General features: G+C 38.8%; 1 protein-coding gene across 11 annotated transcripts in view; it reads right to left on the bottom strand.

Moving 5' to 3' along the window:
* plekha6 (pleckstrin homology domain containing, family A member 6) overlaps positions 1–15,934 on the bottom strand; it is a 312,790-nt gene that overhangs the window by 81,158 nt on the left and 215,698 nt on the right. For all 11 annotated transcript variants that reach the window (XM_084348673.1, XM_084348676.1, XM_084348674.1 and 8 more), the window contains 4 exons: positions 13,113–13,166; positions 11,425–11,496; positions 8,725–8,805; positions 8,283–8,432 (listed from right to left, as the gene is read on the bottom strand). In XM_084348673.1, the coding sequence (XP_084204799.1) occupies positions 8,283–8,432; positions 8,725–8,805; positions 11,425–11,496; positions 13,113–13,166 (357 nt within the window). The remainder of the gene's footprint in view (positions 1–8,282; positions 8,433–8,724; positions 8,806–11,424; positions 11,497–13,112; positions 13,167–15,934) is intronic.

Here is a 15,934-nt window from a genome sequence, read left to right as displayed (position 1 = left end):
TGTTATGGAGAAATAAATCCGGACAAACAAAATAAAAATCGGGAAAAAAATCCAAAACCCCTCCGCTTCACGTTGGGGTTTCATTCATTCTTCTTACTTGCATTACTTGCTGCTTCATTTAGCTGCCACGAGCAAATAAATAGGCTGATTTGGTGTGACAGCAATGTTAGCTTGATGTTAGCTTATAATGCTAGCATAGAGGCTAACGTCTCCGTCGAACAAATAAACAAATAAAGTGTTGACAATACTGCAGAGACAGAAATTGTCTCGACACCGTCTAATAACACAGAAACAAACTAACAGCAGCTTTCACAGTCATAAGCCAGCATCGGCATGAACGTTATCTGTGTCACAACATTCACAATAAAGACGAAAGATTACCTGTTCAACAGAAACTCCGCTGTATCAGCATCGGGTCCATATCTTCACGGACCTTTCGCCACCGTTCAAACGATGACCCGATGTTTATTCGGTTTGAGCCCTCTTTGTTTCACATCTCCGCTTTGTGTCTTTTCAGTGACAGACTTTCTTTCTTTGACTCTTTGTCAGTGGGGCGAGCAGAGGCAGCTGAACTGCTCAGGGCTAAACAAACCTCTTGTCCGCTTGTAGTTTCAAATGCGGAAGTGGGTCGGGACCAGACGTGACCAGAAGCAGGAGAGTGAGCGAGGGGATTGGGTAGGAAAATTGATCCAATAGGAGCCATGCAATTTTCCAATTTTCCGAGTTCCGAGGTTCCTATTGGATCAAGTTTCCGAGTGGAACCAGGCTCAGTGGAACCAACCTGTCTCCCCACAGTGGAGTCACAATCCATAAGACCAGAACACCTCTGTCTGCTGAGCGGGATGATGTGGGCTCTGTCATGTATTATGGGCAGTTTTCCCCACATGAGATATTCACGTCCAGGTTCATGGCAGGTGACAGGAGTTACATCTGACTGTACCAACCTTGTCAGGAACATCTTTGCCTTTCCAGGGGTTCAGACCAGAGAGCATGGACAGGAAATGATCAACTTCTGGGTCTCTGCACAAGCAGGGGGCAGACACTGACTTCTAATAGGACTCACATAGCTTAGACTGGTGTGGGATGTCAGGTTTCTGTTTAACATCAAGTGCAGGGTCACTATGCAAGGCAATTTTCCTCACGTCTCTGGCCTTGCCCATCAAAAGGGTCATAAATCTTCTGCCTGGTCATACACAGGAATCTCTTGCTTTCTGAGATGAGTTGTAGTCATGTCAATCCTGTCCAGTATTGTTACCTCTGAATGTCTGGAGTCTTTCAACAGTTGTCTTTGGCCAGAATCACTCAAAGGAAGACAGTAAAAACAATATGATGAGCAGGACACTACTTTGTTGCAGTAGCCTGGAAAATGTATGCACCATCTTTGAAATCTTGAACCTCATAACAGCATTTTCTTACACAAACAGCTAATGTGCAGCATAATACTGTGTGCTTGTGCGTATGAATATGGTTGAGGGAATGTAGTGGCAAATAAAAACTCCTGCCTGACAGCAATGTAAAATGCTGAGAAATGTTCAAAATACCACATTCAATTACGTATATATATAATTTTTAGGTCGGCCTTCTTTTAGTGGCTAAATCTTAAGGCTGGCCCTGTATACAGCGGTACAATGGTCTGCTTCCCTGCTGCCACAACATGCTGCTTCTCCACAAAGGGGTGTGCTAACAGTCATTTACTGCAGGTAATACACTGGGATAGGGTTGGGACCATACTCGGTATGTTTAAGAGTACTGACTAAATTACGCTGGTAGGATCAAGTACCAATTCACACTAAATCAAACTGTGTCAAATTTCGGTACCTCATAGTGCATCTTTAGAGTAGAGAAAGGAAAGAAAGAGTGAGGTGTCAGAGTGAGTCACGGCAAAACTTACAGAATAATATATGTGAAATTTGAAACGCAAAATACAAAGCTGACTAAGGCAACACGTCTAACTGAGGAAACACATGGTCAAACATAGAATATAAAAACTGCAATTTGTGCAGTGTTTTACAGCACGAACACCAAATTCCTTGACAACAACAATGTAACAGAAAAGGCTGAGGCTGCTGCTTCTACGTTGGATAAGGCTGATGAGATGGCGCAACAGTGCATTACTGCTGTCTACTGTTATACTAATGTTCCATTTAATTATGTACTGTATATATTTTTTTTGATACTTATATTTTTTATTAGTTTTAATTCAGTAATAATCGAACATGACAAACATCACAGTACATTCTAATGGAAAATTACATAGCCTGGCAACTGGATCACTCGAGGACAATCAACATGTACATTTTTATAGCTCCACTCAGTCTTACAGTATGTGTCTCTTGGAAAGCATCTGGCGGTTATACACCCCATCAGGCAGAGCATTTGCAAGACAATAAGATGCAAGACAATAAAATAAAAGTAGGGGGGGGGGGGGTTGAGTGACGGCATGAGTGACCCTCCTCGATCGTCAAGAACACCGTCCATTTTTTCCATCTTGCATAATACAGGTCTCTTTTTAGTCTAAGCAGGAAGGTTAATCTCTCCATCTGGTGAATTTCTTTAATGACCTCTAACCAGTCAGAGGCTGTGGGTGGGTCTGACTGCAGCCACTTACGGGTGATTGTTTTTTTTGCTGCTGCGGACATTATTTTTAAGAGGTATCTATAATTTTCTGCCATCCCGTCTGGTAAATCACATAGATAAAGAGTTGTAAATGGCAGAGGAATCTGCTGTCCCAGTATGCGTTGTATGGTTTTCACAATATCATCCCAAAAAGGCCGCAGTCCTGGGCAACTCCAAAAGATGTGGTAGTGGTTTGCCTCGTCATTTCCACACTTTCTCCAGCATGTGTGAACCGTTGCTACTGAATATCTTTTCATTTTAGGTGTTACAAAAAAACGAACAAGGTTCTTCCAACAGAATTCACGCCAATACATAGAACAAGAAGTAGAAAAAACAGCATCACACATATTATCCCATTGTTCACAGGTTATTTTGTAATTTAATTCTCTTTCCCATCTCTCTTTGATGTATGTTGTGGTATTATCTCTGCTCTTTGCAAAGCCTTGGAAAAGCCTTGAAATAACAGATTTACAGGTACCATTATATGCCCGTATTATTAGTTGTATTATTTCGTTTGAGTCCGCAGTTTCATTTTCCCGGATTTCTTTCATAAAATATTGACGTACTTGTAAATATCTAAAAAAATCATGATTTTCTAAGTTGTATTTTTCTTTCAGTGCTTGAAAACTTTGTAGCATATTTTTTTCCATTATATTACAATAGGCAGTAATACCTTTATTTGTCCAGTACTTAAACCTAGAGTCCATACCATTCGGTTTAAAATCTGTGTCGTATCCAACCCATCTGATTTTTTTCAATTGGTTCCACAAATTGAATTGTTTCACAACCCCAAACCAGGTGTGTAATGTAAAAGAGACAAATGGGCTCAAATGTTCTTGAAAGGTTGTCATTAATTTGTTATCACCAACCATTGCTTGTATGGGGATGCCCCTGCATTCCCTTTCCATGTCCTTCCATTTTGCCTCATAACCACTATCACACCAGAGGACCACATATTTTAACTGGGCAGAATGGTAATAATCCCTGAGACATACCACCTCTTTCTTTATTAATAGTCAATGTGCTGTATCTAATCCTTGGTTTTTTCCCTCCCCAAATAAAACGTGAAATTTGCTTGTCCCATTCCTGAAATTGACTGTTTGGAATTTTAATTGGCAGTGACATAAATAGATATAATAGTTTAGGTAAAATAGACATTTTTATAATGTAGATTCTTGCACTGAAGCTTAGTAGAAAAACTGACCAGTTACCAAGATCTTCTTAAATTTTTTTGTTTACCTTTTCATAGTTTTTTTTGTACAAATCATTAGGACAGTATGTCAACCAAATTCCAAAATATTTAATTACTTTTTGAGACCAATCAATTGGTATTCTGTGTTTGAGCTCCGGTGACGGGATATAATTGAACGTGAACACGTGTTTTCTGTATGTTGAGTTTATAACCCGAATATGAGCCAAATACATCAAGGAGATCTAGAAGGATAGGAAGGCATTTCTCTGGGTTATTAATATAAAGCAAGACATCATCTGCGTACATCGCTATTTTATGTTCTATATTATCAATCAGAATTCCCTGTATGTTACAGTTTTCTCTTATTGCCTGTGCCAAAGGTTCCAGGTACAGCGCAAAAAGGGCTGGCAATAAAGGGCATCCCTGACGTGTGGATCTTTCCAAATTTATACGATCAGTGAGGCTTCCGTTAATCCTAATTCTTGCTGTAGGGGCAGTATATAATGTTTTTAAATTGTTAATAGCTTTTTCATTGAAACCAAATCTTTTCAAAACTAAAAATAAATATTCCCAGCTAACACAATCAAACGCTTTCTCCGCATCTAGACTTGCCAGCACTGCACTTGTTTTATTTTTTTTAATGTTCTGTATTATATGAAGAGAGCGTCTGATATTATTATGTGTCTGACGCCCCCTGATAAAACCAGTTTGGTCACTATCAATTAATTCTGGCATAAATGAGTCCAGTCTTCGGGACATGACTGATGCATATAGTTTATAGTCCTGGTTTAGAACTGAGATCGGCCTATACGAACTACATAACATTTTATTCTTTCCATACTTGGGGATAACAGAAATGATCGCCTCACTCCATGAGGGTGGAGATGACTTATTTTCTAATGTCCAATTAAAAGAGTTAAGAAGTATTGGATTCAGCTCTTCTTTAAATATTTTGTACCATTCGCTTCCTGGTGTCTTATTATTTTTGAGTTTATTCAATGCTGTTTCCAGTTCTTTTTCTGTAATCTGTGATGTTAAACATTTATTTTGATGATCTCCGATTGTAGGTAGATCTAGGGAATCTAGAAAGGTTATTATATTTTCTTTAGTTTCTAGCATTGGCTGCGAGTATAGATTCTATTATAATACGACTGAAAAGCAGCATCGATTTCCTCTAAGTTATGGTATATTTGTCCTGTTTTAGCGTCCAATATTTTATATACTGATTGGGAAATTTGTTTTTTGCGTATTTTCTTTGCTAGTAATTTTGTAGCCTTAGGGCCCACTTCGTAAGTATGACTGTTTTAAAAATGTATGTTTTTTCTCGAGTTCCTCTTTATAGATATCCGATATCTGGTTTCTAATTTCTTTCATTTTTGACAGAGTTTGGGGGTCTTGGTTTCTGCAGTGTTGCCTTTCCAGTTCTTTTAAACTGTCTTCAAGCTGTTTTAGTTTATTTTCTTTTGCCTTCTTGATTGCTGTGCTGAGGGATATCAATTTACCCCTGACCACTGCCTTTAAGGTATCCCATAATATATTTGGGTTCACCTCCCCATTATCATTATGGTCAAGAAAGGTCTTAATTTCAGATTTCACGTCTTGTATGACTGTTTTGTCATTAAGCAGACTTGTATTCAGTCTCCAAATAGTTTTCTTCGTTCTACTGTCTAGATATAATTTCAAATAGAGTGGCGAGTGATCTGAAATATCTCTAGTTCCGATTTCGCAACTCAGAATTCTATGTCTATCATTTTGAAAAATAAAAAAATAATCTATCCTTGAATGTACTGCCTTGGGAGCAGAGTAGAAGGTGTAATTTTTGTCTATCGGGTGAAGATCCCTCCAAATGTCAAGTAAGCCCATCTCATCCAGGCCCTTCCTCAGCACTTTAGTTTGAGGAGTTAAATTTCTCTTACTGTTAGATGTGTCTAATTTGCCATTCATTACTATGTTAAAGTCTCCTGCCCAGATTAGCGTGCCTTGAGATTCTGAACCAATCAATTCAAGGAGCTTTTTTATAATGTTTTGATCACTTAGTGGAGGTAAATAAACTGAAATGAGCGTAGTCAGGTGATTTTCTATTTTGCCTTGCACCAATATATATCTGCCTTCACTATCCCCAATCTCCCTAATTAATTCAAAATTAACAGAATTATGTATTAAAATTGCAGCACCTCATTTATGACCTGATTTGAATGTGCTGTAGAATGTGTTTTTGTATCCAAATGTTTTCAATTTTTCATGTTCATTTCGGGATAGGTGGGTTTCCTGCAAAAATACAACTTTATTATTCTCCCTTCTTATTTTTGTCATTACTTTACTCCTCTTAACAGGATTATTCAAGCCATTTACATTCCAAGAAGCTATTGTCAAATTGCTATAGCCCATAAGAATAGGTCAATCCACATGTGCCGACTGTATAAACATATGTACTGTGAGAACAACAGAAAAAAGCACTTACATGAACAGTAAGAACAAGTGCAACATTGACTTCCGACCTCAGGGTCTTACACTGCCCTGTCTTCTTCCTACACCTACTCATTCACTGGTGGAGAATCAGTCCTACTTGTGTAGGGGCTCCCTCTTTGCAATTAGCAAAGTGTCCTTTTCCTCTTGAACCAAACAGTCATTTACTCTCCACCCGATCAAGTGTACTCTTGTGGGGGGGGGTTTAATAATAATAACAGGCCTATTAATTAATTAAAAAATAATAACAATGTTTATAATCAGAAAATAAGAAAGAAAATTCAACCTACAGAGTTTAGGCTTGAGTTAAATCTGTGTGTCTATCAGAATGCAGTGATTTATATTTTCTGCATTAGGCCTATTTGAAATTATGTGAACAGTACCTCGTGAGCTCTATTAGTGTGATGTTTACATTACTGCTGATGAAAATCTCTGAGCCTCTCCCGGACGAGTGTGGATCGGTCTCTGTCCTTTCTGCTCCAGCATGCGCCCTGGGTGAGTTTCTGCTCCCAGTTGGTGATAGTTTTTTGCGGCAGGTCGAGCTGGAAGCCTCTCTTTCTCATGTCCTCAAATACTTCTGTTGCGTTGTTGTAGAGGCGCGGTCTGTTATCCCAGTGGATCCTCATCCGGGCAGGGTAAGGAGTCTGAAAACGTATCTGCTTTTCTTTAAGCATCTTCTTTATATCCCTGTACTCCCGGAGTCTGTTGTTAATTTCTGTGGGAAAGTCCTGGGCAAATGTGACTGATTTCCCGTCACAAGAGATTTTCTTTGACCAAGCCGTCTTCAGTATTTTATCTTTGGTGTCATACCTCTGGAAGTTGACTAGGATAGAGCTGGAAACTGCTTCATCCTGAGGTTTTGGGCCGATAGACCGGTGGGCTCGTTGGATTTGTAAATCAGCGGTGCTATCCAGCGCTAGCTCCGTCTTCAGAAAGTTGTCAATGAACGTTAGCATCGAGCTTCCTTCGGTGCCCTCTTTAATGCCGTATATACGAATGTTATTACGGCGTGATCTTCCTTCCAGGTCCGTTACTTTATCTTGAAGCAGTCTTTGCTGTTTCAGTGAATCGAGCAAAGCATCCCTCAGCTCAGTGTTGGCGGTCTCCGATTCTTCCACTCGTTGCTCCGCTTCAGTTAGCCTTGTACCGTGGTTACGGACATTGCTGACAACACTTTGTATCTTTTGATTAGTCTCCGCTCTGAAGTTGTTAAACTCCTGCTTGATGTCGTTCTTGAAGTCCATTAGATCTCGTTTGAATTCTCTATACATGTTTTGAATGTCTTTACTTAAGTTTTGAATGGCTTTGGTCATTGTGAGGTTCTCCTCTTCACTGCCAGATTCCTCCATGCTAGCTGTGTTGTTGTTCGTTGTTTCTTTCCCCTTCTCCTCGTCTTGAATTTTGTCTTCCTGTTTTTTATTTCCCCGCGATTTTGTCTTGCTTCTTGTCCCACTCATTCTAAGCCATATTAGTTTCTTGTGATAGCAATATTCGTAGTTTGGTGGGTTTTTCTATTAATTTGATCGGGAGAGCTTTCTATCTATGCCGCCAGCTTGGAACGCTCACCGGAAGTCCCCCTTAATTATGTATATTTTTATATATAGTTCAAGGACATACGGTGCTGACATTCTATCAGTTTTTACATTTTATTCCAGTTATCCTGGATGAGTAAAGCAGAAACAGTTTGTCTAGCTGCTTCCAGATCTTTAAACAGCTTCTCTTTTGAAGAAATGCAGATGTTACACCTGATTTGGCATCTTATATTTTACAACTGATATTCAATTTTTGCTTTTACTGAGAATTAAGTACAGAAAGAAGGTACTGTTCGGTACCGGGAAAGAATTCCAGTTACCGGGATTGGTACTGTATAGGTTCAAATGTCAACAATACCGAACCTTATTTGGGATATGTACCTTATACCTATATTTTAAAACATAAAGGCAGATTGTCAAAATCTAATTTTTTGTGACCACATATAGGATCCTGAACATGTTAGCCAGTGTCTTACACTTGAGGCCTGGGAGAGCTCCCCTCTGATGTCGATGAGCTGGTTCTGCAGGGTTTCCTTTGTGAACTGCAACTTTTCCATGGCTAAAGGCTGGTTATGGTAAAGGTCCATCTCCTGATGAGTTGCCACTAGCGCTTCCTCTAGGCTGTCCTGGGAACAGCAAGCATGCCAAGCAAAAACAGGAAGAGTTTATTGCCTTCATGCATTTTTTCCCAAACTTAAACAAAAGGTGAAGAATTTTACCTCACAGCTATGAGTCTTTAGATACACAACACACAAACAAGCAATGAGTATCTTATATGGTGAGATGAGCTTTATAGGTTTCCTTCATTAAGACAGATCTGTGGTAGAAAGTGTTAAAGCATAAGTTCACAGTTTTGATTAAAACAGGACAGAAAACAATTGAAAAACCGGATACAACACTTTGAAGAAAATTAAGCACCTTGTCCATTCTCAGTCTGTGGACTACAGCCTCGTGGTCTTTCAAAAGTCGGTTCTGCTCACACAGTCGACCCAAGAGTTTCTGTTTCAAAAAGGACAACAGGTTTTTACCACATGTATTTTGGAGAAACCATGGAAAAACAAAAAAAGAGTAAGAGTGCAAGAATGTATCACCCTGAGTACATGCTTGCAGTGAAAGGCCACTGGACCCACATGTGATAGCTGAACATGTTCTTAATCTGTTACAGAAACAGCATCCATTCTTCAAGTTTCCGTCACAATAGGGCAATCTATCTCTGATGCTGGGTGATAAGATCTGATCTATAGTCATCTTATCACGTAAATAAGGTGAACTTGCCTATGCGCACTCAACTCATGTTGGACCCGTCTACTGAAACACTGTTTGTCTGTTCTAGACAATCTAGTCTGCAGTCCCTAAACTGAACTGATAAACCAGGTAATTGTAGAGTAACACTGAGCTTAGTAAGTTTTCCGTATCACGTCGCACACACCCTATTGCCCATCACTTCCTATCACTCCCTGCTCCCCAGGGAGTACAAGTGCATTGAAACATAATTGAATTAATATTTTGCCAAACCTCCATATTTTAGAGCGATCTCTAGCTGTCAGATCTATGCTATAGTCAAGAGCTTTAACCAAATTGTACTTATTGGTTACAAGTGTCACTGTGCACAGCAGTTACCCTGTCAAAGGTCTCTCTGACCCTAATGTCTGTTTCTTGGATTCACTGGGACACTCCCTGTAAAATACCTTGATGTTTTGTCCACAACACAAGGAATCTAATAATGGACTTATAGCTACGCCAATAATTGGATAAAAAGATAAAACAAAGCAAACCTGTATCCAAGTAAGAAAGACACAATTATAACACTTTTTAAACACAGTTTAAACCTTTTGTAATCAATTGATGATTTTTATATAATCAGGTTTTAGGAGGTGCTGCAGCCCCCCTTTAAAAAGTCATGGTAAATGCCTCTCAAATGTCATGGTTTGGGTTTTTTGGTTTGTTGATTAGTTGATTTATTTTGTAGTTATATCCTGTGTATTGTTGTCGATTTCTACTTCCTGCTCACCTATGGTCACAGTTTCCTTCCCAGCCTGAGCCCCCCCAACACCTGTCTAACATCAGCCTTGTTAGCTGTCCTGTTTCCCAGTGTCTCTATACCTGCACCTCATCCCCTCATCAGTTTATTCTGTATTCAAGCCTGTGTTGTTCTCTTGGTTGGTTTGTCTGCTTTCGTCCACACTTCTCCTGTTCTCCTGTGCCTCTTCCCCAGTCCTTGTGTGTTCCCTGTGTCACTTATTTGTTCCTTGTGGTTTTCTGGGGCCATATTCATAAAGCATCCTAGTACTAAGAGTTGCTTCTAGTGGCAAAATTCTAGAATAGAAATAGAAAGAATTTTCTGAGAATTATGATGTTTTGTAAGAAATTTTCCTCAAAATAAGGACTATATCCAAGTAAAGAAAAGAGTTGTTCACAAAGCATCTTAGTCCTTAAGAGAGCTCTTAAGTAGGGAGGAGGACTTTTAAGAGCCTTAGATTGGATTTACAAAGAGGGAGGAGAAATTTCTCCAAACCATGAATGACAATTAGTCAATGAAATGTTACAGTGTAGATCGTGCAGGGATATTGTTTGTCACAATAACACTATAACGCCAGATATTACAACAGTGATCACAACAATGACAAAAACAATTGTAACTCATGTTCTGTCTCCCTCTTGCTATACAACACTCCTCACTGGACATATGACATAATATGATTGTCATTATTACACCATATCGTAAAGCTATTTGTAAGAAAAATTTATTTTTGAGTGTCATTACCAACTCGTCAAAAACTGATGCTTTAGAATGGCGACTGACTTGTCCTACATTCCAAAGCGAGACTCAAAATAGAGACTAAATCCTATGTTAAGGCCTTTTTTTTTGATCAACCAATCACAGCTTTTAAAAGAATATGTCACAATGGGGTCAACCACACTTCCTCACTAAGATAAAGATTTCTGTCCCTTCCTTGCTCAGGGTTGCTTTAAGAAGTTTACAAAATCACTTAAGCTAGGACTGGAAGGAAGGAAGTTGGGAGCTATCTGAGAGAAAATTCAGAATGTTTGTGAATATGGGCCCTAGTTTCTGTGTAGTTTTGGTATTACTTGAGTGTTTTCCTTTGCCTGCCTTTTCATTGCCATTTTTTGTTGCCTGCCCTGTTGTTACTTGGATTTTGGACTTTGGTTATCAGCATTAAAAGCTCACTTTTTGTTATTTTACCTGCCTGCTTCTGTGTGTCTCTTGCATTTGGGTCCATTTTTGCATTAACGTGACACTTAACTTTTTTTCCTTTAAAATAAAACAGAACATTGTTATTTATGTTTATTTATTACCCAAACATTGATTGGTAATACAGTTAATATGGGGGAAAGAAATGCATTGCATGCCGATTTTAGTGGTGCTCCTACACTCTGTGCTGGTGCTCCTAAGCACTAATGCTACTAGGTGAAAAAGTTAGTCAGGATCTCAGATAATATAGCATCCTAATCAGCGGCCCAAACCCCAGGTCTAAATATGTAGATAGCGCTGTTTATATACTTTTGGCCATGTAGTGTATGCAGAAAAGTGTGAATCATCTGGATGTAAGAATGTGTTTGTATGTTTATTATGTCTGTGCACTGTTAGTCTCTTACACTGGTTTCAATCTCATTGAGTTTTAATGTGGGATGTAACTCTCTGCTGTAGACATCGTGGAAAGGAGGCACCTGTGAAAACAGAGATTGAACAAATGATTAACCATTCAGTTTTTACAGAACTACGTCTGTCTTACAGTATGTGCACAACAGAGTACAACATTGTGAACACCTTTCATGAGAGACTGTCTAAATGTTATCCTAATATGTATGATTCATCATTAAAAGACACACAAACCAGAGTGGGATGCAACTAGGAGGAGGGGGCAATAAATTATAGTGTTTACAGCCAATTTTTGTTAAATTCTGGTGAGTTATGTTCAGTTTTGTTTTTTTATGATGATGATGATGATTGTTATGATGCCATAGCTATGGAGTCAACATTGAAATCTTTTTTTTTATACTCAACGTGTTCCTCCGAGTATTTATTATGAATATGGCTGCATTCAATTAAATGGCAGCCTAATTTTTAATGCATATTAAATTATTCATTATGCAAATAAAAATTACTTTTTTGCCCAGTAGCCTCTGGTGGCAGAGGTCCATGACAAACTATGTTTTCTCCTCTAACAAACACCATCAACTAAGTTGTTTAAGGTTTAGGTTAGGAATAAAAGAGGTAGCGGTGGGCGATCTAGCCAAAAACATGATATCACTATCTATTTAATTGTAGTCAATATCCATGATCTCATTTAGGATTTTTTTTTTGCTTAATATTTAAATGCTGTGTAGACTAAAGCCAGGCATGATATACAGTAACCTATGAATTTCTTCATTTAGACTATTAAAACACAATATTGCTTTAAAGATACAAGGTCCTCATCCACCATGCCACTTGCTATAAGTCTTGTTGCATTATTTACAATACAAAGAACCGCATTACGTAATTCATCCAATCAACATGGCCATCTAGTTGGCTACATCACTCTATTGGTATGTTCACGTATTGCGTCCCTGCTAGTGTCTGAGATTATGGGAAGATTGGAAACAGTAGTAAGAGACATTAAATGCCACAATCTCTATAATTTGCCAAAAAAGTAGATTTTCGGTGCCTTCAACCTAGATCCCGATCCAAAATTGTCAGCCCACCCCTAGATTGAAGTTAGGGTTTAGGGTCCATCAATCCTGGTTTGCAATTTGTAAGTAGCCTAAGAGGAAATGCTGCATGAGAAGCTAAACATTATCCAATATACTCACTGCTGTACCTAGAGATTTTAGTATGAGTTCCCAATGATAGTAGAAAAGGCTTAAATAGGCTTAAATTGTAATTTGAGTCAGGTTCATGTTATCGCATGGCATGTATAAGCATATCACTTTGAGGCCTCCCTGTGGTGCTCCCTCCCCTTGAATGGTTGCTGTTGAGGAGCACTTTCCCATTTGGATAACTATGTAAATTAGGTGGCTTCCCTCAAGCACCTGGAGATTCAGCTCAGATTACAGACCTGATGACAAGCATATGTGACAGGAAGACTGGAACAACATTGGAACTGATTAAGGAAAAGCTAGTAACATTTTTAAGGATTATGTACAGGCAAGTGCCTTTGGGAAGGAAAGAAACAACACAGGGAAGTAACATCTGTAATAATTAATAACTAAATAACTTCAGGTGCTAACCATTCTAACACTTACTGGGAAACACAATGTGTGAAATATGGCACCGTAGTGCGCATGCGCCGGTGCTCTCTTACCTTTTGGTCTAAGTATTCCAGGTTGCGCTGCAGCTGAAGGTCTAATATGTCCTCCTGAGCCAAGCAACAACAAAACACATGGAAATCAATCAATACACACTGTACAGATAGCACCACAATCAGTCTGCCAGTCATACTAGGGCTTTAAAGCCCCTGGGCAAAGATCAACTTAAACGCTATAAAGATAATTAATTAGATGTGTATGGCTGCAATGTTTCTGTCTGATATCTGCTTATTTCATTGTTCTTTGGTCTTTTTGGGAAAAAACAAAAATCTTACATTTTCTCTCAACTATTATGGGGCACATAAGGTATCGTATGGATTCCTGTTCCATAAAGTGCGCTAAGAATGGAATTGAAATGGTTTTCATAAAGATAAGCTCAATCCAATGTCATGAAATCACACTTATACAACACAGGTACAACTGGTCACGATAATTGGGTATGCATGCTATTCATAAGCAGTCTATGAGCAGATATGAAACTGATCCACCATGGTAAAAACCAGCATTTAACAGCAAGCAGCGATGTTCACAGCCACAGAGCAGCACTTACTTTCGAAAACCTTCAAAGAATTCACCACACATTGAGATGGAGTTCAGTCAACATTACATAGAAACTAGCCTATTTTTTTCTTTCTTTTTATTTTTTTAACTTTTAATGTTTTAAAAGCTAGGCTGCTGCTATATGTTTTATTTATTATAAAAGAAGGCTACTTTTTCATTTTATTAATTTTCACAGACACAGGGAGGGTTCAAGTCGCCTACACATAGTAGTTCAGTTCAGTTTTTTGTTTTGTTGGTCATTGCATTACCCATTAAAAGAACATATATAAAATGTTTGCACCAAAACATGGTATTATTGTATTAGTAGTAGCCACGTGTGAAAATATTAATGAATGCTCATTAGAGCCTAAGGTTGCTGACCCATGAAGTCGACAGAAGGGCACAAATTTAGAGGAAAAAGTGGCCGTAGTGACATTGAGAAAACAAATGTTAAAAAAAAAATGCCTCTCACTGCAAAAACTGTGCTCTGTCTAAGCAGAATCGATTGGTCTTCTAAACTGGGAGTGCTTGCTGTACTGCAGTGGCTGTCCTGGATTGAAAACTAAACAGAAGAAGATGGGGAATTAGGAATAACAGAGTTGACCCCACACGGGTTCCCACATTGGAACCTCTGTGTGGTTATTTTATTTTTTCTGGAAAGTATATGCAGGGCGCATATACTTTACACAAAAAATAAAATAACCATCGGCTACACAAACATACCAATCTAGCCATGTACAGCATATGTCCATATGTCCATTGACAGTACCTGCCAAAATGACTGTTGAATGTGTGCAATTTAGAGCTTGTGTCATCCATCTTAAGCATACAAAATCCTGATGATGCATCTAGCTTACTGAAATACTGTGTATTTGCAAACTGGGACATGATTTCTTCTCTTGTAGAAAGTTTGAAGTGTTTCAAACAATAACTCTTTATTGCTCTGTTTAGATATTGTGGATCCATGCAGACTAGTTTATCAATTATTTTTGTCCACAAAGGAAACTCAACCACTCAGTTGGGCCCTCAATCTTTTAAATAACTTTCAAGCTTTCCATTCTGTCTAACTCTGCTTTCAGCTTCTTTTGAAGAGTGAATGGGACTTCTCAGCAAGGATGAATGCTTTGTGACACTCTTTTCTCCACCCTGATTGTGTGTTCTCCAAGACGAGACAAGTCAAGACCCTGAAAAAGGTCCCTGTCCCTGTCAAGAGCTCATCATAGTCAGTATCCCCTCTTTCAACCACAGACTCACACCATACCTGGTTCAGTCTCCTACAGGCAGATAAACCCAGTATAACTTGCACATCCTTTGTCACCACTATGAATACAAGTGTATGCTGCCTGTTCTTGTGTGTCACTCTCACAATGCATTTTCCTTTCACTGGTATTTCTGCTCCTGAGTATCCTCTTACTATCACTTTTGCTGCATGCAGTTTAGGTCTGGGCCTGATTTTCTTTAAATGATATCACATTGGCTTGAGCTCCTGTATCCAGCGTCAATGCCAGGTGAATATCATTCACTTTCAGTGTCATTATCCAGTCCTTTTATCTGTTTAATTTTTTGTTCCTCAGGTTCACACTCATTTGCTGCATGGACTTTGAGTTTGTTTGTTGAGTTGGATTTTTATAGCACCAAGCAAAATCGTTATTTTTGTTGCTGTTGTAGCGCATTTTTCCATACGCTCTCTCTATATATATGTGTATATATATATATATATATATATATATATATATATATATATATAGATAGATAGATAGATAGATAGAGATACAGACAGACAGACAGACAGAACAGCCCCCAGACCCTGGTTCAGCCCTGACTAATTTTTAGGCATATATACCTGTGACATCTTTATTTTGTGTCTTATGAATACTTTTGGTCCCCAAAAAAACTGTATTTAATTCGCTAAAACTCTGGACACACACCCAACACTTGATAATTAGCACAAAGTCAACAACGGCTACTCCCATCACATACATGGATGACCTGATATCTTTGGCACATACTGCTCACTAGATGTTGAATATTTTTTGTAGCATGTTGCTCCATTCTGCAATGACAACACCTCTATGGGTTCAGGTTGGATGCATGGTGACCACATGAGCACAGTGTCGGGGTGCGTTGTCATTCATGAACATTAAGTTTGGGGTGAACTGGCTCCACTAGGGGATGATGATGGGCTGGATGATGTCCTGCAGGTACGACTGACCCATGACTGTTCCACTGAAAAACACCAAATGGATTTTTCTGTCCATGGATATTCTGGCCCACACTG

The sequence above is a fragment of the Pagrus pagrus genome, assembly GCF_965226575.1.
Source record: "Pagrus pagrus genome assembly, chromosome: 3".
In the NCBI taxonomy this organism is placed as follows: domain Eukaryota; kingdom Metazoa; phylum Chordata; class Actinopteri; order Spariformes; family Sparidae; genus Pagrus; species Pagrus pagrus.
This window is presented reverse-complemented; position numbering and strand designations above follow the sequence as displayed.